At 42.0% G+C, this 25,167-nt stretch overlaps 1 protein-coding gene across 1 annotated transcript; it reads right to left on the reverse strand.

Annotated features, from left to right (window-relative positions):
* Nucleotides 1–251: 251 nt before the first annotated feature.
* On the reverse strand, nt 252–1,189 carry LOC103205993 (olfactory receptor 2H2). Its single transcript, XM_007951435.2, is given in 2 exon segments — nt 252–541; nt 544–1,189. Coding segments are annotated over 2 exon segments (936 nt in total).
* Between the last annotated feature and the right edge of the window lie 23,978 nt (nt 1,190–25,167).

The following is a 25,167-nucleotide window of genomic DNA, read 5'->3' on the forward strand; positions in this document are numbered from 1 at the left end:
TCCTCAACATGAGTTGGGGGCTGACTTGATGACAGCTAACAACAAACCCCATCCTCAATCTCTCTTACACGCATAAACACATACACACACAGGTAGATACACATACATCTACATGGACACATGCACACACTCACTATCATCCTTTGCAGGGGCATGATGGGTATGCAGAAGGCAGTAGGGTGGAGAACTCGAGCTTACTGACAAAAGCATGAAGAATATCTCAATCTTGAAGCCCATTAAACAGCTAACCCTCATCTTTGTCTGGGGTCCACATCCTTCCCCAGTAACCTCATGAGTGCTCTCTTTACCTCTTTGTTCCTCAGGGTGTATATGAAAGGATTAAGGGAAGGAGTGCCCACTGCATAGAAGAGACCAAAGAACTTGCCCCTCTCTTGAGCATAGGGATTTTTGGGTTGGAGGTAGACAGTAATAACTGAGCTGTAGAAGAGGGTGACCACAATGAGATGGGAGGAGCAGGTTCCAAAAGCCTTCTTCCTCCTCTTTGCAGAATTAATCCTCATCACTGCCCGGGTGATAGCACATAAGAGACAAGGATGAGAGTGAGGGGCATGACCAAGATGAAGACACTGGCAATAGCCATCTGGATCTCATTGTAGGTGGTGTCCCCACAGGAGAGTCGAATTAGGGCTGGGACCTCACACACAAAATCATCCACCTGCCGGTGGGGGCAGAAGGGCAGGTGGAGGGTGGATGGTGTCTGGACCACCGACTCCACCAGCCCAATGACCCAGGCCACAGTCACAAGCTGCCAGCATAGGCGGGGGTGGATGATGGTGCAATAATGGAGTGGCTGGCAGACAGCCACATAGTGGTCAAAAGCCATCACTGTCAGGAGGATGCATTCAGTGGTCCCCAGGGACAGGAAGATGAAAAGCTGGACAAAGCAGCCAAGGAAGCTGATGGTCTTCTTTGGGCCCCAAAGGTTGAACAGCATCTGGGGAACACAACTTGTGGTGAAGCAGAGGTCCAAGAAGGAGAGGTTAGAGAGAAAAAAGTACATTGGAGAGTGGAGTCTGGGGTCCAGCACAGACAGCAGGATGATGAATGTGTTGCCCACCAGAGTCAGGAGGTAGGAAGTCAAGACAACCACGAAGAGAATCTTTTCAAGTCCTAGGTGTTCAGAGAAGCCCAGAAGGAGAAAGCCCACTGGGGAACTCTGGTTGACCATGGCCTTTTCCTTTAGATGCTAGAAAGGGAGGTGAGCTGTCAGGTGAGTGTGTTCCATCCTGTTTTGTAAGAATTCACCTAGAATGTGCTGGGAAACAGATGGATACCTCTGATAGCTCTGATCTACTGAATGAAGGTAAAGCAGGCCAATGCTTTGGATTAATTTATGATTCATTCATTCATTCAGCACATGTTTTTTGAGTGTAACTATGTTGGGTCACTATGTGTTGGAGACGACTCTATGGCACCTAACAAAAACAACAACAACAACAACAACATGTCAGGTCACTATGAGTCAGAACTGACTCAATGGCAATGGGTTTTAGTTTGGTTTTATGTTTGGAGAGCTCTTCTAAGTGTTGTATTGTCCCTTATTTATTTGGTGGAGAAATTTTCTGATTATAAATTATCTCTATAGGGTTGATAATTTTCTTTTGGTTGGGATGGCTTTTGTAGAACTATTTGTATTCCATTTATTTTAAAACTCTTGATTTGCAAGGGGACTTATTAGGGACAAAACGTTTTATCTATAAAAGATTTTCCCTTGCTTCAATGATCCACCTTCACTGAGAGATCAGCTCAGTTGTCCTGGCCACATCACCAGCCTGTTTGCTAAACCAGATGTCCTGGTTGGGAGACTTGGCCCACATTCTCAGTCCCCACCAGGAGAAGCTTACAGGCAGTGGGGAAGTGTGGCCCCAGGCACATTTTAAGTTACTGAAGAGCTCATGAGAATATTATCAAAAGATCCCAAAATCTGAAGGCTAACTGATACAAAGATACTGGGTGAATGAGAGAAAAGGCTTTGTAAGATGAGGGACCAATTTGGGTGGATGTATCAGGGCAAGTTTTCTGGAGTAGGTAACTAGACTTTTCCTATGAAAGAGAGATGTATTGTAATCCAAAGAGATTACATGTCATCTCAGCTGGGAGATGAGATTGGAGGCTGCAAGTACTCTGGCAGTTGAGAGACAAAGACTCAGGGTTCTCTGGTCTTAGATCTTCCTCCCAAACCAAACCCACTGCCCTCATGTCATTCTGACTCATAGAAGCCCTATAGGACAGAGTAGATCTGTCCTACAGGGTTTCCAAGGCTGTAAATCTTTTAAGGAAGCAGACTGTATCATCTTTCTCCCATGAAGCAGCTGTTGGGTTCAAATGGCTGATCTTTCGGTTAGCAGCTGAGCATTTTAACTGCTGCACCATTAAATTTCCTTTGAAGACTAGGAAGGTCATTTAGGGGACAGGGGTGTCCACAAGTGAGAAAGTAGTGCCGTGGAAACTTATAGGATAGTATGAGAATCTCCCCATCACCGGCTCTCTCTCCAGCTTTTGTTTAATCTCCATGGCATCTCTCTTTTTGTTGGGAATTTCTGCTTTTGCTCTTTCTTTGTTTGTTCCTTTTCTTTTTCTCATTTTCTTTTCCCCTTTACACGATATTAAAATAAAAAATATGTTGTTACATAATTCAAACAGGTGTGTGAATAAAGGAAATCTGTTTAGTTTTTTTTTTTTTTTTAAATAAAACCAACATGTCATATGCCTATCAGCCAGGTTAAGTAATTGAGCAAATGTTACAAGTGTCTTAGAAGCTCCTATGTGTCTCTCCCTGATCATGTCAATTTACTACCCCTCCAAGACATAACCGCCATTCTGACTTTTTTTTGAATGCTTAATTAGGAGCTCTGGTAGCATAGTGCCTAAGGCACTTGACTGCTAACCAGAAGGCTGGCAGTTCAAACCCACCAACCACTCCTCAGAAAGAAGGTTGGGCAATCTTACTTCCATAGTGATACCGCATCAGAAACCCAAGGAGGGGTTGCTGTGAGTCGGGCCGACTCAACAGCACATAACAACAACAAATTAATCGTTCCTTTTTTTGAGATACAATTTGCATGCTACAAAATTAACCCTTTACCAGAATATAATTTAGTGGTTTTTTAGTATGTTCTCAAAGTTGTGCAGTCAGCACTAATGGTAGAACATTTTTATCACTCCTGAAAGAAACCTCATACCCATTAGCAGTCGTTCTCTTCATTGTTTTCTTTATAATATAAAGTTCTTTGACTATCACATCACCCTAAACAATAGCCAATTGTTTCCTATTTACCCATCAACCATCATCCTAATCATTTTCCTGCATTTCAACTCTCTCATTCTCTTGGCATTTCGCTCCTTTTCTTTCTCTGTCTTGTTTCTCAATGTCTTTGGTTTACATCTTCCTTACTGACTCTCCCCTTCTTTTAATCTCTGTCTTTTCCACATTCACTTTCATTTACCCTTTTCTGGTGGTCTTTTCCCCTTTAACACATTCATTACTCATTTATGCAATTATTCACTTCTTGAGGTTAAAGATGCCAGCATTGTGCTAAGAGCTGTGGGTAGGGCATTTATGACAATCTAGTGATACTTAGCTGCTATTGCTATTAGTAGCTACCATCTGTCGAGTGCTTCTTTATGTGCCAGGCATGGTGTTAAGCAGCTCCCTGGACACCTGGCACAGCAACCCTGTACAGTACATATTATTATCCCAGTTTTACCCAAAAATGGATTGTACCAGAGAGGTTAAGTAACTTGTCTAAGGTTACCCAGCCAAGATGTGCAAGGGCCAGAATTTTAGGCCCTGTTTAACTCCAAAACTGGTGCTCCACTACTGAGGACACATGGAAACTGATAACTCATAGATGAAGAATAAATTCTCTATTTATCTCCGATCAAACAAAAATCTCCTTGGTGCTCTGCTGCCAGATACCCCATGAGAAAGCTCTTAACTAATGCCTAGCCTACAGCATCCAGCTGCTAACCAGAAGGGCAGCAGTTCAAACCCACCAGCCGCTTCCCAGAAGGAAGTTGGGGCAATCTATTTCTGTAAAGATTTATAGCTTCAGAGACCCAATGGGGGTTGCTATGAGTCAGAATTGACTCAATGGCAGTGAGTAGAGTGAGTAAGCTTACATTTATGGGGTCTTCTGTGGTTCAATGGTAGAATTGTTGTCTTCCACGCTCGAGACCTGAATTTGATTCCTACCAACACACCTCATGCGCAGCTGCCACCTGGCTGTCAGTAGAGGCTTGTGTGTTGCTATAATGCTGAAGAGGTTTCAGCAAAGCTTCCAGACCAAGGTAGACTAAGAAGAAAAGCCTGGCTGTCTACTTCTGAAATCAGCCAATGAAAATCCTTTGGATCACAATGGTCTGATCTGCAACCAATCGTGGGGGTGGTAGAGAACTGAGCAACCTTTTTTTTTTTTCCCATTGTGCATGGGGTTGCCAAGAGTCAGAGGCCAACTCAACAGCAGCTGACAACAACAGCTTGCATTTGGATATCAGAGAAAAACTAAAACTAAAGAGGTATGGCACCTTTGAGTGGTAGTTAGATCTCTGCTCATAACAAAGATTGTTAATGCTTATTATCAGCCATTTTTTCCCCAACACGGCTTATGTAAGGCTGCTCATACCTTATACCTGCTCTTGGGAGCTCTGGTGATATGGTGCCTAAGGCATTTGACTACTAACCAGAAGGCTGGTGGTTCAAACCCACCAGCCACTCCTTGGAAGGAAGATGGGGCAATCTACTTCTGTAGTGATAACACTTCGGAAACCCAAGGAGGGGTTGCTATGAGTCGAGTCCAACAAGACTACAATGAGCTTTAGCTTGGAGCTGCTCTTGATTATTAAATTCACAGGAATTTTGTGACCCAGTTATTAAACCATTGGTAACTGGTTCCCAATGTAAATAGCTGTGTTGTGAATATTTTCACTATGGAAATTGGTAAACAACACAAATTAGGGTTCTGCCTCCCTCCTCTCCAAACCTGTTGTTAAACATTACCAGCACACCTCTGATTGTCCCTCACAACAACTATGTATCATCTCCCTTTTAACATAAAGAAATCGAAGCAAAGAGAGGTTAAATAATTTGCCCAAGGCAATTGAGCTAGTAAGCACCAGAGTTGATATTTAAACCCAAGTGACTGCAGAGCCCACCACCCATGGCCCATCATATTTCTGCTGGGAAGGTGAGGCCAAGGGAGGTTAGAGGTACCTCTTTGCCATGAAGTTCTTTGTCAACAATCTTCCCTTCAGTCTGGGGAGAAGTTAGCTTCTTTTTTGGTGCCAGATATAAAAATGAAGACACAGTATGAAGGTAGAGGGAGGAATCCCAGGACTCCTGTCCCATGGAGAACAACAGCTCATTAGTTTTGCTGAGACCCCAGTCTCTAGCCTACAGATAATTAATTAGCCAGTAATGATGGTAGAGAGAGAAAGGGAATATCTAGAGGAAATGTGTCATCAATAATCATCCCTGTGGTAAGGAAAAAGGTCACCTACTCTTTGTCAATAGGGAAGTCAAGGGCAATGTCTCTCCTCTCCACCACCTCCAGTCATCCAGATACTCCTCTTAAACCTATCCTTCATCCACTTAAGACCTTACTTTTTAAAGCTCTCAACTTCTCTCTTTTCCATTTAATTATTTTCTGAGCTGGACAACACTGTAATAACACAGAATTATAAAACCCTAGGGTTGGAAGAGGGTGCTCTGGTGGCATAGTGCCTAAGGCATTTGACTGCTAACTAGAAGGCTGGTGGTTCAAACTCACCAGCCACTCCTCGGAAGGAAGATTGGGCAATCTACTTCTGTAGAGATACTACCCCAGTAACCCAAGGAGGGATCATTATGAGTCTCAGTCAACTTGACGGCAGTGAGTTTGGCTTGTTATTTTGGTTTTAGGGTTGAAAGAAGGAATTCTGGTGGCTTAGTGGATAAGGCATTTGACTACTAACCAGAAAGGCAGCTGTTCAAACCCACCAGCTGCTCTGTGGAAGGAAGATGGGGCAATCTACTTCTGTAAAGATTAACAGCTTCAGAAACCCAATGGGGTCCCTGTGAGTCAGAATCTACTAGATGGCAGTGAGTTTGGTTTGGTTTGAGGGTTGAAAGAGCATTTGGGACATTTAGTCTAATCCTTATATGATATAGCTGAATTTAAAAGCTGATTTGCAAAATTCCTGAAAACTTAACAATCAACTCTTATGCTATAGTACAAGTCAGCTCCAATACATCACTGGACAAAGACCTCTGGACATTCCACGAAGCATATTTTATTGTTCAATGATAGCAATGATATTTATCAGTTGGGATTAGCAAGAAGGGGTAAGCGCTTTGGTGGCATTGGTAGGAAAGATGCACCCAAAACGGTGTGAGATAAACCCTAAGAAGATTCAGGGGCCCTCCATATCACTCAAGGTTTTAGAGGCCCTGTGGTCTGCAGCATGCCAGGACATCCTTTGAAAGTAAAGAACAGATTATTGCATCCTACATTTAACACCACAAGGTGGCACTAATGGTTAAGAGCTTGACTGCTAGCTGAAAGTGCTGGTTTGAACACAATCAGAGGCGCCTAGGGAGATAAACCTGGTAATCTGCTTCTGAGCGATCTTCTTCTGAAAATCTTGAAAACCCTGTGGAGCAGTTCTAGTCTTCACACATGGGGTCACTATGAGACAGAATTGATTCAATGGCAACAAATAACAACAACAACAATGGTAATAACAAATGCTTGGTTCTAGAGGCAGTATATTTCACACTCTTAGGAATAATGCATGGAACTATTTACTAGTGACTTTGACTTTGGTTGAGTAGTGGTTAAGGCATTTGGCTGCTAACCAAAAGGTTGGTTGCTCAGACTCACCAGCTGTTCCGTGGAAGAAAGATGAGGCAGTCTGCTTTCTTAAAGATTTACAGCCATGAAAACCAATGGGGGTTACTATGAATCAAAATTGACTCCATGGCAGTGAGTTGACTTTGACTGGAGCCCAGAGAAGAAATGGGCCATATGACCTTGTTGACTATCAGGCATTAGAAATATCAGTGTTGGAAATTTTCGGTAATCCTCAAATGGATAATTGCTACATAGACCTTCTGCAGAGAAGTTTATGCCATTCAGAAAACCCTGGCCTGTTACCAGACCTTATTAAGACAGAGCTCCTGACCACGGGACATCAAATAACTATGAGACTGGACTCTGTTATTGCTGAGTTCTGCCCCATCTACCATATGATATGGTCTGGTAAGTACAGCAATAATCAATTGTAAGAGAGCAGCAATACTTCCCAGACTGAGAGTTAGCAGAACTAGAGGACAGAAGCAAAATGCATGAGCAGATGGTCCAGACCCTTATGCCGTCCACACTCTTGCCCCGGTGCCTCTCTTTCTTCACACAGTAATGGGTACAAGGGGTAGGAGGGATGTTCCAGGTCTCTATTCCCTCATAAACTCTCCAAAAATTGGTGGCTTAAACCAACAACTGTTTTTTAAAATTTTTTTTTTATTGTGATTTGGGTGGAAGTTTACAGAGCAAATTCGTTTTCCACACAACAGTTAATACACATTTTGTCTCATGACATTGACTGGAATTCCCCACAATGTAACAGCTCTCTTCCCACTTGCTCCCTGTAGTTAGCTCTTCCCTGTGTCCTTCCCTCCCATGCACTCCCACCCCCTAAGCTATCTCCGTGTGTAAACACTGCACTTCTGTTCTCCCATGATTGATCACTCCGAGTAGTGTTTCTACCTGATGTAAATATTCACCCCATATGCCTGTCTGTTGTTTGGCTGGAAGCCATAAGAGTGAGTTCAATTCCAGACCTGAAGGGTGGCTAGATGCCACAAGTCTCAGGGGTCTCATCAGGCTCTGTCAGACCAGCAAACCTAGTATTTCTTTTTTTTTTTTTTTAACAATTTTGAGTTTTGTTCACCATTGTTTTCACACTCTGTCCAGGATCTCCTGCATCGATCCCCTTCTGAGTCATTGACAGTGGTAGCCAGGTACTATCTAGTTCTTCTGGTCTCATGGTCTTATAGGCTGAGGATCGCGTGGTCTACCAGTCCCTTGGACTGATTGTTTCCATGCATCTTTGGTTTTCTTCATTCTTCTTTGCCCTGGATGAGGAAAGACCCATCATTGCATCTAGATGGACGCTTACAAGCTTTTAAGATCCCAGTCACTATTCACCAAAGTAGGATGTAGAACAATGTTTTTGTGCTGTATAAACCAACAACTATTTTATTATATCTCACAGTGTCGTGGGTCAGGAATTCTGGAAGAAATTTGCTGGGTTATTCTTCTGTTCCATGTGGCATTAACTGGGATCACTTGGAAGTATTCAGCTGGCAGATGGAGTGCTCCAGATGTTCTAAGACAGCTTCACTCATTTGTCTGGCACCATCTTGGTGGGAATGACTCCAAGTCTGGGTTCAGCTGGGCTCTTCTCCCTCTTCATGCTGTCTCAGGACCACTCCACATGATTTCTTCAGCATGATACTCAAACTTCTTACATGGCAACTCCAGGCTCTAAGAGACCAATGTGAAACTGCAAGTTCATTTAAAGGCTAGGCCTAGGACTGGCATGGTGTCACTCTGCTACACTGCATTGATCAAAGCAATCACAGATGTTCAGGTTACCTAGTACTGCTCTGAAAAGAATATACCACACATGGGATAGCTTGAAGAAATAGTTTATTCTCTTACAGTTTGGAGGGGTTAAGACTGAGTTCAAAGTGCCAGTCTTGGAGCTCAGTGAAAGCCCCTCAACCTTGAGCTTCAGCTCTGCCTCCTGCTCCCAGCCCTCTGAAGCTAGAGGCTTTTCTTCACTCAGACAGCTAGTGGCTGCTGAGACTGACAAGCCCAAGGTTGACAAGTAAAAAGGCACAGTCCCGATGTTGCCAAACCACATGGCAGGCCTTTAATTCAAGTTCATCAAAAGTCCCAAGGTCAGCAGAGCATGGCAGGCTGCTGAACAATGACATGGCTACATGCAGGGTTCAAGCATGCCATAAGCTAGAGACCATTCCCCAAGGCTTCTCCTTACATATGGGAAGCAGACCACATTCCTAAAGCAGCTACTCAGCTGCTCACAGTAGATTCTACCATGGAGTTGATTACCAGTCTCATCATGGAGAATACTACATCCAGCTGCCCAGTCACTCAACCAGGCCCAGCCACGTTGACACACAAACTTAACCACCACAACAGGCCAGCACTAATTCAAGGGGAGAGGAAATGAACCCACTGTCTTGGGAGGATTGTCAAAGAATTTGTTATTGTTATTAGGTTCCATTGAGTTGGATCTGACTCATAGTGATCCTATATACAACAGAACAAAACGCTGCCTGGTCCTGCACCATCCTCACAATCCCTGCTCTACCTGGGTCTATTGTTGTCAATTGCAGCAGTATATTGACACAGAACTTCCAGAGGTGCAGGCTCGATTCAGAAGAGGATGTGGAACAAGGGATATCATTGCTGATGTCAGATGGATCTTAGCTTAAAGGAAAGAATACCAGAAAGATGTTTACTTGTGTTTTATTGACTATGCAAAAGCATTTGATTGTGTGTATCATAACAAATTGTGGATAACATTGAGAAGAGTGGGAATTCCAGAACACTTAATTGTACTTATGAGGAACCTGTACACAGACCAGGAAGCTGTCGTTTGAACAGGAAAAGGGGACATTGCATGGTTTAAAATCAAGAAGGGAGTGCATCAGGGTTGGATCCTTTCACCATACTTATTCAATCTATATTCTGAGCAAATAATCTGAGAAGCTGGACTATGTGAAGAAGAATGTGGCATCAGGATTGGAGGAAGAATCATTAACAACCTGTGATACACTGATGACACAACTTTGCTTGCTGAAAGTGAGGATGACTTGAGGCACTTACTGATGAAGATTAAAAACTACAGTCTGCAGTATGAATTACATCTCAATATAAAGAAAGCAAAAATTTTCACAACTGAATCTGTAAGCAGCATCACCATGAATGGAGAAAAGATTGAAGTTGTCAAAGACTTCACATTGCTTGGTTTTACAATCCATGCCAATGGAAGCAGCAGTCTGGACATCAGATGATGAATAACACTGGGCAAGTTGGGTGCAAAGGACCTCTTTCAAGTGCTGAGGAGCAAAGATGTCTTCTTGAGGACTAAGGTGTGTCTGACACAAACCATGATATCTTCAATTGCCTCATATGCATGTGAGAGCTGGACAATGAATAAAGAAGACTGAAGAAGAATTGATGCTTTTGAGATGTGGTGCTGGAGAAGAATGCTGAAAGTACCATGGACTGCTAAAATAACTAACAAATGTGCCCTGGAGGAAGTAAGTGCAGCAGGAATGCACCTTGGAGGTGAGAATGGCCAGACTTTGTCTCACCTACTTTGGTCATGTTGTCTCAGAAGGGACAATTTCCTAGAGAAGGATGTCATGCTTGGTAAGGTGGAGGGCTGATGAAAGAGGAGAAGACCCTCAAAGAGATGGACTGACACAGTGGCTGTTGCCATGGACTCAAGTATGGCAAGGATCGCAGAGCTGGCATGAGACTGGGCAGTGTTTCGTTCTGCTGTGCATAGGGTCGCTATGAGTTGGAGAGGACTCAAAGGCACCTAACAACAACAACACCACTGCCAACAATTGTTGTCAATGTGTCAGTCCATCTCATTGAGGGCCTTCCCCTTGTTTGTTGACCCTCCATTGTACCAAGGATGATATCCTTCTCAAGGGAATGATCCCTTCTGACTACATGACCAAAGTAGCTGAGACAAAGTCTGGCCATTCTCACTTCCAAGGAGTATTCCAGCTGCATTTCTTCCAGGACAGATTTGTTTGTTCTTCTGGCAGTCCATGGTACTTTCAGTATTCTTCCCAAACACCACAACTCAAAAACATCAACTCTTCTTAGGACTTTCTTATTCATTGTCCAGCTTTCACATGCATATGAGGCTATTGAAAATACTACCATAGCTTGTGTCAGTGTACTTTAGTCTTCAAAGTGACATCTTTGCTCTTTAACACTTTAAAGAGGTCTTTAAAGCAGTGGATTTTCCCAGTGCAATAGGTCATCTGATTTCTTGACTGCTGCTTCCATGGATGTTGATTGTGGATCCAAGTAATATGAAATCTTTGACAATCTTAATCTTTTTTCCAACTTGTAGTCATCTTTAATTGGCCTAAGAAGACTGTACTTTAGGACCAGCTGATGGAGGAAAAAAGGCTGACCTTGTTTCAGGAATGGTTCATGTCAGTACATGTGTGTGAGCTGTGGACTGCTGTTGCACTACATCCCTGCTGTGCCCTGAGAAAACAGATGTTGTTGTTGTTATGTGTTGTCAAGTCAGTTCAAACTCATAGTGACCTCATGTTCAACAGGATGAAACACCGCCCAGTCCTGTGCCATCCTCTCAATCCCTGGTATGCTTGAGCCCATTGTGGCAACCACTGTGTCAATCCATGTTATTGAGGGGCTTTCCCTTCTTCATTGGGTCTGTACTTTACCAAGCATGATATCCCTTTCCAGGGTCTGGTCCCTACTGACAACATAAGCAAAGTAGATGAGATGAAGTCTGGCCATTCTCATTTCCAAGAAGCATTCTAGCAGCACTTCTTCCAGGACAGATTTGTTCATTCTTCTGGGAGTCCATGGTACTTTCAGTATTCTTCAACCAACACCACAACTTAAAAGCATCAACTCTTCTTTGGTCTTCCTTATTCAATATCTAGCTTTCACATGCATATGAAGCTATTGAAAATACGATGGCTTGGGTCAGTGTATCTTAGTCTTCAAAGTGACATCTTTCCTTTTCCAAACATTAAAGAGGTCTTTTGCAGCAGATTTGTCCAGTGCAATACAATGTCTGATTTCTTGACTGCTGCTTCCATTAGTGTTGATTGTGAACCAAGTAAAATGAAATATTTGACAACTCCAATCTGTTCTCCATTTATCATGATGCCGCTTTTTGGTCCAATTGTGAGGATTTTTGTTTTCTTTATGTTGAGGTGTAATCCATACTGCAGACTGTAGTCTTTAATCTTCATCAGTAAATGCTTCAAGTCATCTTCACTTTCAGCAAGCAAGGTTGTGTCATCTGCATTTTGCAGGTTGTTAATGACTCTTCCTCCAATACTGATGCTGTGTTCTTCCTCATATAGTCCAACTTCTTGGATTATTTGCTCAGCATACAGATTGGATAAGTATGGTGTAAGGATACAGTCCTGATGTGTATTCTTCCTGATTTTAAACAAAGAGCAGTATCCCTTTGTTTTGTTCAAACTACTGCCTCCTAGTCTATGTACAGGTTCCTCATGAACACAATGAAGTGTTCTGGAATTCCCACTCTCCTCAGCGTTATCTGTAATTTGTTATGATCCACACAGTCAAATGCTTTTTGCATAGTCAAAACACAAGTAAACATCTTTCTTGTATTCTTTGCAGTCAAGATCCATCTGACATCAGCAATGATATCTCTCATTCCATGTTCTCTTCTGAATTCAGCTTGCACTTCTGGTTACAGCCCTGACATACACCTCTCCTGATTTTAAACCAAGCAGTATCTTCCTGTTATGTCTGAGTGACTGCATCTTGGTCTATCTACAGGTTCCTCATGAGCACAATTAAGTGTTCTAGAATTCCCATAGTTTGTTATGATTCACTCAACTGAATGCTTGTTCATAATCATTAAAACACAAATAAACATCATTGTGATATTCTTTGCTTTGGGAAGACAGTAGTGAGGACAAATCCTCCCAAAGAGCAGATGTTTGGGTGATACATTCATGGGAAGTGACAATTGGCTTGTCTGGTTGGCCAAGGCCTGTGCTATCCTCACAGAAATTTGAAGAACAGAACTTTATTTTTTCATGGTTCTGGAAGATAAAAGTCCAAATCAGAGTCTTGGTCATGTTAATTCCTTCTCTGACTTCTCTCCTAGTTTCTGGGTGACTGTCAGCAATCCTTGGCATTCCTTTGTGTATAGAAAATCCTCACATGGCACTATCTTCCTTCTGTTGTGTCTCTGTGTCTATTTTGCTTTTTTTTTTTTTTAATAAAATAAATGAGAAATGATTAGTTTTAGGACTTACCCTAGTCTGATATGATCTCATTAGCATAACATAAGAAAAGCCCTATTTCCAAGCAGTATCACAACCATAGGTAGAAGGGCCAGGACTTCAATATATATATATATTTTGGGACACAATTCAATCTACAACAGCCTGGAAGATAAAGGGTTGAAAGATTTGGGGCAATAAAATCTGAGGAAATGGTATGTGGATGGATCTGTGAGAATGGGCAAGATGTGGGAAGATCGTTGTATTGCAGGTTAACACCCACCAGAGAGCATCAACAACAGAAAAAGTACTAAGCAACCAAGTAAACAGAATGATTACAGGCCAATTGATATCAACTAGCTTCTACCATGAGCCAAGCCAGTGCTCACACAGTGGACATTTGAAAGCCATAGCCGTGGTAGCAGGGTGGTACTATGCATGGGTCCATTAGCCTGGGCTCCCACTCACCAAGCCTGATTTAGCTATTGCTACTGCTGAATGATTAACCTGTCAGAAGTATGCTAATACAGTGCCCCTGATATGGTATCATATTCTATGAGCTTGCAGATCCAAGATTCAAATATAGGACCATATGAATGATACAAAATGGATTATCCTACAACCAAAGACTGCATTAGCAGTTTTGATTATACCCAAATACCTTTCACATGTGGCCATTAGATCCAAGCAGAAAGCTCAGTGATGATCTCAGAATTACATTTTGGTTTATTATGATTCTCTCCTGAGAAATTTCTTTTGGTTTCAGATTATATTATTGGTAGAGTAGCAACCTCTGCTAGTTTTGTGAAATATAAAATATTAATGGAAGAGGCAGCTTTGAGAGTAGGAAATGAGTCAGGTGTTGATAATTAGCTTAGTTTACTTAACTTTTATTCTAGCTTCCATTTTGTTATGGCCATTTTGCCTGACAACTAGTAATGAGTACTAAAACTGGTTCCTGTTGGGCTATAAACTTGTAGCCACCTCAGTCCTGGGTCTCTAGCAGCTTGAAAGTTACATACACATGCACACTATTTATTTATTTATTTGAGTAGGTAAAATGCACAAGATGTAACATTTGAAAAACAAGCAGAAGTACATTGTTGTTGTTGTTAGGTGCTGTCGAGTTGTCTCCAACTTATAGCGACTCTAGGCATAGCAGAACAAAACACTGCCTAGTCCTGTGCCAGCCTCACAATCCTTGCTATACCTGAACTCATCGTTGCAGCCACTGTGTCAATCCATCTCATTGAGGGCCTTCCCCTTTCTCATTGACCCTCCACTTTACCTAGCATGATATCCTTCTCCAGGGAATAGTTCCTTCTGACAACATGACCAAAGTAGGTGAGACGAAGTCTGGCCATTCTTTTCTTTTTTTAAATTTTATTTGGATTTGTGTGAAGATTTACAGAGTAAATTCACTTTTCATACAGCAGTTCACATATACTTTGTCTCATGTCATTGACCAAAATTTACAATGCAACAGCTCCCCTCCCACTTCCTCCCCATAGGTACCTCCTCCCAGTGACCATCCCTTCATACTTTTCTGCACCCTGAGCTATCTCCCTGTGCATAAGCAGCCCTTCCTTCTCCCATGATTGTTCTCTCCAGGGCGTGTGTCTACTTGAGGTAAATGTTTAACTCACATGGCTGTACTTTGTTTGGCTGGAAACCACAGTTGTGGGTTCAATTCCAGACCTGAAGGGCAGCTAGGGGCCATAGTCTCAGTGGTTCCACCAGGCTCTATTGGACCAGCAAACCTGGTCCCCACCTTCTTTTTTTAGTCTGGCCATTCTTGCTTCCAAGGAGCATTCTGGCAGCACTTCTTCCAGGACAGATTTGTTAGTCCTTTTAGCAGTACTCTTAGCATTCTTCTCCAGTACCACAACTCAAAAGCATCAACTCTCCTTTGGTTCTCTTTATTTGTTGTCCACCTCTCATATGTGTAAGGGAGCTCTGGTAGCGTAGTGCCTAAGGCACTTGACTGCTAACCAGAAGGCTGGTGGTTCAAACCCACCGGCCACTCCTTGGAAGGAAGATGGGGCAATCTACTTCAGTAGTGATACTGCCTCAGAAACCCAAGGAGGGGTCGCTATGAGTTGGATCTGACTCGACGGCACATAACAACAACAACAATGTATGTGTAAGAGGTAATTAAAAATACCATGGCTTGGGTTAGGTGCACCTTAGTCTTCAAGGAGACATCTTTGCTCTTCAGCACTTGAAAGAGGTCTTTTGCAGCTGATTTGCCCAATGCAATATGTGGTCTGATGTCTTGACTGCTGCTCCATTGGTGTTGATTATAGAACCAAGTAATATGAAATCCTTTCTTTTCTCCATGCACCATGAAGCTGTTTATTGGACCAGTTGTGAGGATTTTTGTTTTCTTTATTTTGAGGTATAATCCATACTGTAGTCTTTAATCTTTAATCTTTAATCTTCATCGGTAAGTGCTTTAAGTCATCCTCACTTTCAGCAAGCAAAGTTGTGTCATCTGTCACAAAGTTGTGTCAGGTTGTTAATGACTCTTCCTTCAATCTTGATGCCACGTTCTTCTTCATATAATCCATCTTCTCAAATTATTTGCTCAGCATACAAGTTGAATAAGTATGGTGAAATGATACAACCTTGATACACTCCCTTCCTGATTTTGAACCATGTAGTATTCCTTTGTTCTGTTCAAACAACAGCCTCCTCCTCCTGTACAGGTTCCTCATGAGTACAGTCAAGTGCTCCAGAATTTCCATTCTTCTAAATGTTATCCACAATTTGTTATGATCCACACAATCAAATACTTTTGCATAGTCAATAAAACATAAGTAAATATCTTTCTGGTATTCTTTGCTTTCAGCTAAGATCCATCTGACATTAGCAATGATATCCCTTGTTCCATGTCCTCTTCTGAATCCAGCTTGCATTTCTGGAAGCTCTCTGTTAATATACTGCTGCAACCATTTTTGAATAATCTTCAGTAAGATTTTACTTGTATGTAATATTAATGGTATTGTTTGATAATTTCCACATTCTGTGAGATCACCTTTCTTTGGAATGAGTGCAAAAGTACATAGTAAAAAGCAAGTGTCCCTTCCATGTCTGTTTTTCAAAAAGCTACCTAGTTCCTCTTCCCAGAGACAAAAATCATGACCAAATTCTTCCACAGCCTTCTAGCAACATTCTATGCATATTATTTCAGTGTAAGTCCAATGAAGAGACAGAAACTACATACTGATTCAAATAAGGAAGTTTAATATAAAACATTATTAAAACAAAGTGCCATCGATAGACTGATGCATGGTGACCCCACATGTGTCAGAGTAGAACTGTGAGCCACAGGGTTCTTAAATGACTGATTTTTCAGAAGTAGATCACCAGGTCTTCTTATGAGTGCTTCTAGGTGGACTTGAACCTTCAACCTTTCATTTAGCAGAAGAGCACATTAACTATTTGCGCCACCCAGAGATTGCAAAGCACTATTAAGTTATGATAAAAAGAAATTAAATAAAAGATGTAAAAAGAACTCTACAAGGTACTCTAGGAGAGTACCTAAGAAAGAACAAAACTGGGCCTCTGCCCCAAGGCTGGGATTCAAACCTCTTTGGAAAAGGTGTGGTTGCAGTCACTGGATGACGGAAAAGTTCACTGGGTTTCCCAGGCCAGAGCTGGTCCACAGTTGCTGGACAAGTGGGAAGCAACTCTTTGGGGCACAGACAAGCTGTAACTGGTGAGTGAGTCTGGGAATGTTCTGAGGAAGTCCGGGCGCTGCTGTGGGCAGGAGGACTGTTGTTTCCATTATATGACTTGGGAGAGTTGTGGGAGACAAATGTTCAAGGGAGCAGGTGATCAGAGGGAGTTGGGGGCGTGTGGTAGTTAAGTTTGTGTGTCAAATGGCTGGGCCTGGTATAGTGACTGGGCAGCTATTCCCCATGTAGTATACCCCATGATGAGACTGGTAATCAACTCCATGGTGGAACCTACTGTGAGCAGCTGAGTAACTGCTTTAGGGATGTGGTCTGCTTCCTGTATATAAGGAGAAGCCCTGGGGAACAGTGTCTAGCTTATGGGATGCTTGAACCCTGCATGTAGCCATGTCATTGTTCAGCAGCCTGCCATGCTCTGCTAACCTTGGGACTTTTAATGGACTCAAATTAATGGCCTGCTATGTGGTTTGGTAACATTGGGACTGTGTCTTTTTACTTGTCAACTTTGGGCTTGTCAGTCTCAGCAGCCAGCAGCTGAGTGAAGAAAAGCCTCCAGCTTTGGTGGGCCGGGAGCAGGAGGCAGAGCTGAAGCCCAGAGTTGAGAGGCTTTCACCCAGCCCCTAGAGCCTGGCACTTTGAACTCGGACTTAAAGCCTCCAAACAGCAACAGATTAAACTCCTCTTTGTTCCCATCCCATTGGTGGTATATTCTTGTCAGAGCAACACTAAGTAACCAGAACAGGGTGTCAGTGTGGGTGGGAGGCATGGAATGTGTGGTATTCATGTTAGGAGAGCTGTGGAATGGTGTTTACCAGTCTGATTTTGGGCTGTAAGATAGCCCAGGGGCTGTGTGTTCTGGGCACATGGCTAGGGCAGAGCAACACTGACTGTCCTTATGCCTGCAACTGCTGGACCCAGAAAGAGAAGCTCATTTCTCTGCAATGTTCCTCCAGAGTCCCTTACAGAGAAAGGTTAATGTAAAGGAGAAATACTTAAAAGAATTCCATCCACTACTGCAGAACAGTTATTGAACTTGAATTCAAGCTGAGACCCAATGTATTGATAACTGGCATACATACACAAATATTATACTATATATATTATATAATGTTAATATAAACATAAACATAAGTACATAAATGTATGCATCAGGGCTATGCATTATTCCACTATATACCTTCATATATTTAACTAGTTCCTTACTGATTAATTTTAAGTTATTTCTAATCTTTTGGTATTAAGAATAATAGAAAAATCAGCATCATTGGACATGCTATTCTACACTCACATGAGTATATTAATGAGATACATTTCTATAAGTGGAATTGCTAAGTCAAAGATATGCTTGAGCATTTAAAAAGTTATATTTTAAACATAAAATTTGATACACAAAAACTGAATACATGTTACACTAATAACTCAATGAACATACATTAATCTACCACCCAACCAAAGAACTAGAACATTACCAGTAATTCACATCTTCTCTACCTCACTCAACTGTTTCTGCCTTAGATTTTTCTAGTACTGTGAATCTTCAGTTGATAATTTTCTTGCTTTTCATTTGAACAGCTTTATAATGAGATATCTCCTTCAAGTAATTGTCTCAGCATTTAGATTGGGCATTACCTCTGTTCTATAGGCTTTTTTAATGCTAAAAGGCAGACGTATCTTGAATTTAAAAAGAACTTTGTTTCTTTATCTTTCTAGAAAGTATTGATTATTTTTGCAATTTATTAAATTTATTTTTGTGCCATACTTTAAATACTCTCCAGGGACTTGATTTTCTTTCCACTCAATATTATGTCTCTAAGATTCATCCATATTGTTGCTTGCAGATGTAATTCATTCATTTTTCCCTGCTATATGATAATCCACAAACAAAAAAATCTATTCTTCTAATATTGAAAAGCATTTATGTTGATTCATTTTAGCATATTTATTTTAAATTTTGAATTTTAAACTGCACTCCTTTAAATTTTCTTCAAATATTTTTTTCTCTCCTCACTTTTTGGGACTCCTATTATGTGTATGTTGGTATGCTTGTTGGTGCCCACAGGTCTCTGAGGCTCTGTTCATTTTTTTCCCCAATCTTTTTCCTTAAAACCAAAACCAAACCAAACTTACTGTTGTTGAGTTGCATCTGACTTATAGCGCCCCCTCCTTGGGTTTGTGAGGTGGTATCTCTATGGAAGTAGATTGCCCAGTCTTCCTTCTGAGGAGTGGCTGGTGGGTTTGAACTGCCAGCTTTCTGGTTAGCAGTCAAGTGCCTTAGGCACTACCTTCAAATATATAATCTCTATTGATCTACCTTTAAATTCAATAATCCTTTAGTCTTATTGAGACCCATTTTGGATTTCTTGTTACTCAGAGGTCTGTGTAAATTTATGTCTTATCTGTTGCTTGCCCTAATCAATACTGCAACCTTAGATGCTGGCATTTCCTAATTGTTTGTGTGGTGGTTAAATTTGAGTATCAACTTGGCTGGGCCTGGTCAAGTGGCTGGGCAGCTGAATGTAGTTATTCTGCATGGTGAGATTAGTAATTAACCCCTGGTGGAATCTACTGGAGCAACTGAGTAGCTGCTTTGGGTATGTGGTCTTCTTCTGGTATACAAGAAACAGCTTTGGGAATGGTCTCTAGCTTATGACACGCTTGAACCCTGCATGTAGCCATGTCATTGTTCAGCAGCCTGCCATGCTCTGCTGACCTTGGGACTTTTAATGGACTTGAATTAATGGCCTGCCATGTGGTTTGGTAACATCGGGTCTGTGCCTTGTTACTTGTCAACCTTGGGTTTGTCAGTGTCAGCAGCCAGCAGCTGTCTGAGTGAAGAAATGCCTCCAGCTTCAGTGGGCCAGGAGCAGGAGGCAAAGCTGAAGCCCAAGGTTGAGGCATTTTCACCCAGACCCTAGAACCTTGCACTTTGAACTTGGACTTAAAGCCTCCAAGCTGTAAGAGAATGAACTCCTGTTTGTTCAAGCATCCCACCTATGGTATATTCTTGTTAGAGCAATATTAGGTAACCAAAACAGTTTGTCACTGAGATTGCTATTGTTTTTGACAATGCCCAAGATATGGAAATTTCTGTTCTATGCTCCAAATAAAGTCAATCTCCTTTGCAGGTGAGCTGTGGTCTCACAGTCTGCCCTGCCCTACCCTGGCAGTACTTTCATGCCATGGAGATGGAGGGTAAGTAGGATTAGCCCCTGCTAACATGCTACACACTTACACTGTTCTTTCTGAAGTTCAGTAGATTTTCTTGAATAAACTCTTCTCAATTGTTTTGATGTCCTTGGTTAATATTTATTTTTGACAATTTTATTCAGTTATATTGATGATATTTGGGAGAGAATTTTCCAAACTTCAACTCAACCATTTTGAATTTTTACTTCCACCAGATAACTAAGAACTCAAAGTAGGTTTTGGATTGAGTTAGATTTGCAGTGTTTGTTTGTTTGTTTGTTTTTTTTTTAAACATTATTAATTCTAAAAGCACTCTCACACATTGTATCCTGAGCTTTTACTGATAGAAGGGAAGGAAGCCTTTTCTTCAGGGAGGATTCCATAGGTGGAATGACTTAATTAGGGCCACTCCATCAGTTTGGGTCAAGATGGGATATTCATGGACTTCTCTTGCTCATCTCCTTAACTGATCAAGATTGCCACAGCCTAATAGAAGTAAATACTATTACATACACAATCCTCAATACTAGTGATAACAATAATCTACAAGTGGATACATAGATAGACATGAAAGCTGAAGACATGTGGGAAGGAGAATGGGACTACATTCATGCATATATGTAGGTTTGACAGAGGATATTTCTACATACATATTTACATGTGCTGCAAATATATCCATCATATAGTAGACTATGCAGGAGGCATAGTTACGAAAACTTTTAGCCATAATCAAACTCCTTGAGGGAGTGGGTCACTGGCCCTGGGGGCTCAAGATCATAGTCTTAAAGGACCTCAAGGTTAATTGATACAACATAGTCCACAAAGAAAGTGTTCTACATTTCACTTTCATAAGTAATGACTGGGGTCTTAAAAGCTTGCAAGTGGCCATCTAAGGTGCAACTATCGATCTTCCCTGTCCAGAGAGAAAAAGAGTGAAAAAAATTAAAGAGCATAGAAAAAATTATTCCAAAGGACTAATGGATCACACAAACTGCAGTCTCCATGACCTTGGGCCCAGAAGAATTAGATGGTGCCCAGCTACCACTACTGACCACTCTGAAAGGGATCACAATAGAAGGTCCTGGGTAAAGTGGGAAAAAAATGTGGAACAAAACTCAAAATCATGAAAAAGTCCAGGCTGACTGGTTGGACAGAGACTGGTGGAAGCCCCAGAATATGGCCCTTGGTCACCTTTCAAGCCTGGAACTGAATTCACCCCCTGTGGCTCAATGTCCAACCAAACAATAGACAGGCCTACAAGGTGAACAACATCACCAGGGAGGTATAGACTCCTTAGAACAATCAACCATTTGAGATCAAAAGGACAGCATTTGCCCAGAGACAGGGTTCAGAAGGCAGGAAGGGATAAGAAAGAAGGATGAGTGGAAATGGGAAACACAAGGAGGAAGAAGTGAGATGAGTGCTATTACATTATGGTGATTGTAATCAACGTCTTGAAACACAATGTATATGAATTGTTGAATGGAAAACTGATTTTCTCTGTAAACTGTCACCCAAATCACAATAAAAATTTAAAAAGAGAAAATAAGATCACCACAGCCTAATTTTGTACTTTATTTGGTTTCCTAATTTTGTTAGAAGGCGAATAAGGTAAGAATATTTTGTCTCAGAGGGAATTTATTATGACACAGAGCAAGAAATCCACTCTGAGACTGCATTAAGAGGCAGAGATGTCAGATTGTCAGGAAGAACTCTTTCTGTGGTCTGGAATGAGGGCACCCAGGGAGTCTGGGACAGCTTACTTCTGATGTTGAGCAGGGAAGAATTTCACTTAGGAAGGGAGGAGGAGAGTGCAGATTTATTTTTTCACATCCCTTGAAAGGGCACTGGATTCTCAGAATCTTGGGCTTTAGTTTTCCTGGGAAGGTCCTGGGCTTGTCCTCACAGCCCATGCTGGAATGTCCCAACTCCCATGGGTAGCTTCTCTGTTGCCAGCTCCCAAACCAAAACCCACTGCCACAGAGTTGATTCTGACTCATATCATTCCTATAGGACAGAATAGAACTGCCCTATAGGTTTTCCAAGGCTATAAGTCTTTAAGGAAGCAGATTGCCTCATATTTCTCCTGTAGAGCAGCTGGTAGGCTTGAATCGCAGACATATTGGTTAGCACCACTGCCAGTCCGGTGTGTGATAAAACAGAGACAGCCTGAAGTCAGTGAGTTTGGGGTGGATATTTCTATTCCTGATTTGTGGAACTTGTAGGGGGGAGGTAGGCTCACTTTAACTAACCAGAAGGGATGACTACTCAGCCTCTAAGACTCTGCCTGGGAGTGAGGACCTCAGGGGTTTAGTCTTTGTATGGCCCCAGCTGTGAGCTTCTGGAGGTCCAGGGTAGCCTGTGGATCTGGTGGGAGTTAGATGATGGGTATCAGTGTCATCTGGAGGTGTACCAAGGTGGCATCTTTGAAAGCTCACAGTTCATGAAGAATAGCTCTTACAAACATTTTAAAAAACAAAACAGTCTTCAATCTTCTTTCAAGCTCTGACTCCTGTAGTGAATTCTCTGCTCATCTCTGCTGAGTGAAGAAGAGTAGGCTGGAGGGTCCAGATTGGGCTTGCCATCCAGGAATGCCCCTGACTACATGTAGGCCCTGAACCTCTTCTTGTTCTCATTTATCCCAAGACTACTTGCAATTTCCTCTACTTTGCTTTTCTTTGTCTCTCTGCCTCCCTTCTCTCTCTATACCTTTCCTGTAACACACAACACACACACACACACACACAGATACTGACACTTACCCCATAAAAATATCGAGAGGATTAAACAAGTCAACGTATTGGAAATTGTCTTACATAGTCCTTAGGAAATACCATATGCTCTGTAATGATTTCCTTTTCTGGTCTCCATTTAATTGTTCATGCACTCAAAAATTTATTTATGCATATAATAAGTATTCATTAAGTACCTACTGTGCTAGACACTGTGCTAGGTAGGCACTGAAGATATAAAGATACATGAGACAAAATCCTGCCCCTCAAGATTCTTACTGTCTACTGGGGAGGTAGAGAATTAAGAGATGATTCTGTTGCTTCACAAGTATTCAGTTAGAGGCTTGCACACAGAGCCCTTAAGAGTACAGAGAGGGTATAACTGTATTTGTATGATCTGTAAGAATTCTCAGGTGTATAGTAGAGCTGACAAGGAACAAGGTGTAAGTCGCTTCTTGGTCACAGTCAGCTACCCAGAGGGATTGAGTAGTTGAACCTGTGGGCTCAGGATCATAGTCACAGGGGACATCAAGCTTAACTGGCATAACGTATTACACAAAACATTGTTCCACCTCCTACTTTGGCGAGTAGCGAATGGGATCTTAAAAGCTTGCAAGCAGCCATCTAGATGCAAGGATGGGTTTCTCCTCATCCAGAGCAAAGAAGAATGAATAAAACCAAATAAAAATTAGTCCTAGTGACCAGTACACCATGTGATCCTCAGCCTATACAACTATGAGACCAGAAGAACTAGATGGTGCCCAGCTACCACTGACATCCACTTGGAAGGGGATCTATGTAGGATATCCTTGATAGAGAGGGAGAACAATGTGGACCAAAACTCAAAATCATTTGGGGAAAAAAAAAGGGGGACCAGGTTTGCTGGCCTGATACCTGGTGGAACCACTGAGACTATGGCCCCTAGCTACCCTTCAGGTCTGGAATTGAACCCACACCTGTGGCTTCCAGCCAAACAAAAGGCAGGCATATGAGTTGAACATTTACCTGAGGTAAATACATTCCTTGGGGAGAACAATCATGGGAGAAAGAAGGGCTGTTTATGCACAGGGAGACAGCTCAGGGGGCAGGAGTGCACGGAGGGAGGGACACAAGGAAGAGGCAACTATCAGGAGGAAGAGGGAGGGGAGCTGTTGCATTGTGGTAAATTCGAATCAACGTCATGAGACAAAGTATATGTGAACTGCTGTATGGAAAGTGAATTTGCTCTGTAAATTTTCACTCAAATCACAATTTAAAAAAAAGAGAGTACAGAGAGGGGGTATTTAACCTAGAGATGGGGCTGATAAAGTCAGGAAAGCAGGAGCCTGGTCTTACAAGGCCTTGACTGCCCTTCTAGGAATTTGGGTTCTATGTTTAATAGCAAGGAAATCCATTTATTATTTTTGGGTAAGGGAGTGATATGGTCAAGTTTGTATTTTAGAACAATCACCCTTGTGTCACTGTGGAGAATCAATAAGATTGGGGAAGACTGGAGGTAGGGTGGCAGTTAGTAGTCATTATTATCCATCAAATATTTTGTTTCTTTTCCCTAGCACATGGTAGGTTTCTTTTCCCTGCACCAAATGAGATGTGGCATTGAGACTTGCTTTGGCAAATGGGAAGTGAGTCAAAGTGACATGCCACTTCTTGGTGGAAGCTTTAAGAGTCAGTTTGCCATCTGCTATGTTTATTCTTCCTTTTTGTCCCAGCAAGCAGCAATGTTCAAGAAGGTGACTGTTTTGTCAATCTGCATACTAGAGTGAGAATGGCATGACAGGACCCCTGGAAAAGTGGCAAGTAGCATGGACAGGCATACCACATTTTATCATGCTTCACTTTATTGCATTTGCAGTCAGCCACAGGGATCCAGGTGAGGAGAGGGAACCCAGGCACACCCAAAGCAGCAGGGCAGGAGAGCAGGAGAAAGGGAATTAAAAGGCCCAGGAACAGGGACAGAGGAGGAGTCAGCTGCAGGGACCCAGGTAAGGGTGGCAGGAGAGTTTTCCAACAGGGAAACAAACTTTCCTGTTGGTTTGTCCTACCATGGTGATGTGTTGATGTGAGTTTTGAGGCTGAGCCACTGGTGTTTCAAACCCAACGGGATGCACATGGTGCACAGGTATCAGCCCAGCTTATGAATTGAGACAGACTAGGAAGAAGGAAGAGGCCGTCCACTTCTCAAAGAACTGGCCAGGAAAAACCTTATGAATAGCAAAGAAATACTGTCTGATACATTAATGCGCAACTTTATGAATAGTCCGGTTAGGTTAGAAGGTTCTCAAAATAGGACTAGGAAAGAGCTACATCATCAGAGTAAACCCAGCCTTACTCATATGGATAAGATAAAGCTTTTGAGACCTCCATTTGCAGAGGTGGCACCACTCAAATTGAGGAGAAACAGCTGTAGACATCCATTAATCATTGGAACATGGAATGTACGAGATATGAATTTAGGAAAACTGGAGGTTGTCAAAAA

Source organism: Orycteropus afer, unplaced genomic scaffold, assembly GCF_000298275.1.
Source record: "Orycteropus afer afer isolate SDZICR_OR568_19922 unplaced genomic scaffold, OryAfe1.0 scaffold00294, whole genome shotgun sequence".
NCBI lineage: Eukaryota > Metazoa > Chordata > Mammalia > Tubulidentata > Orycteropodidae > Orycteropus > Orycteropus afer.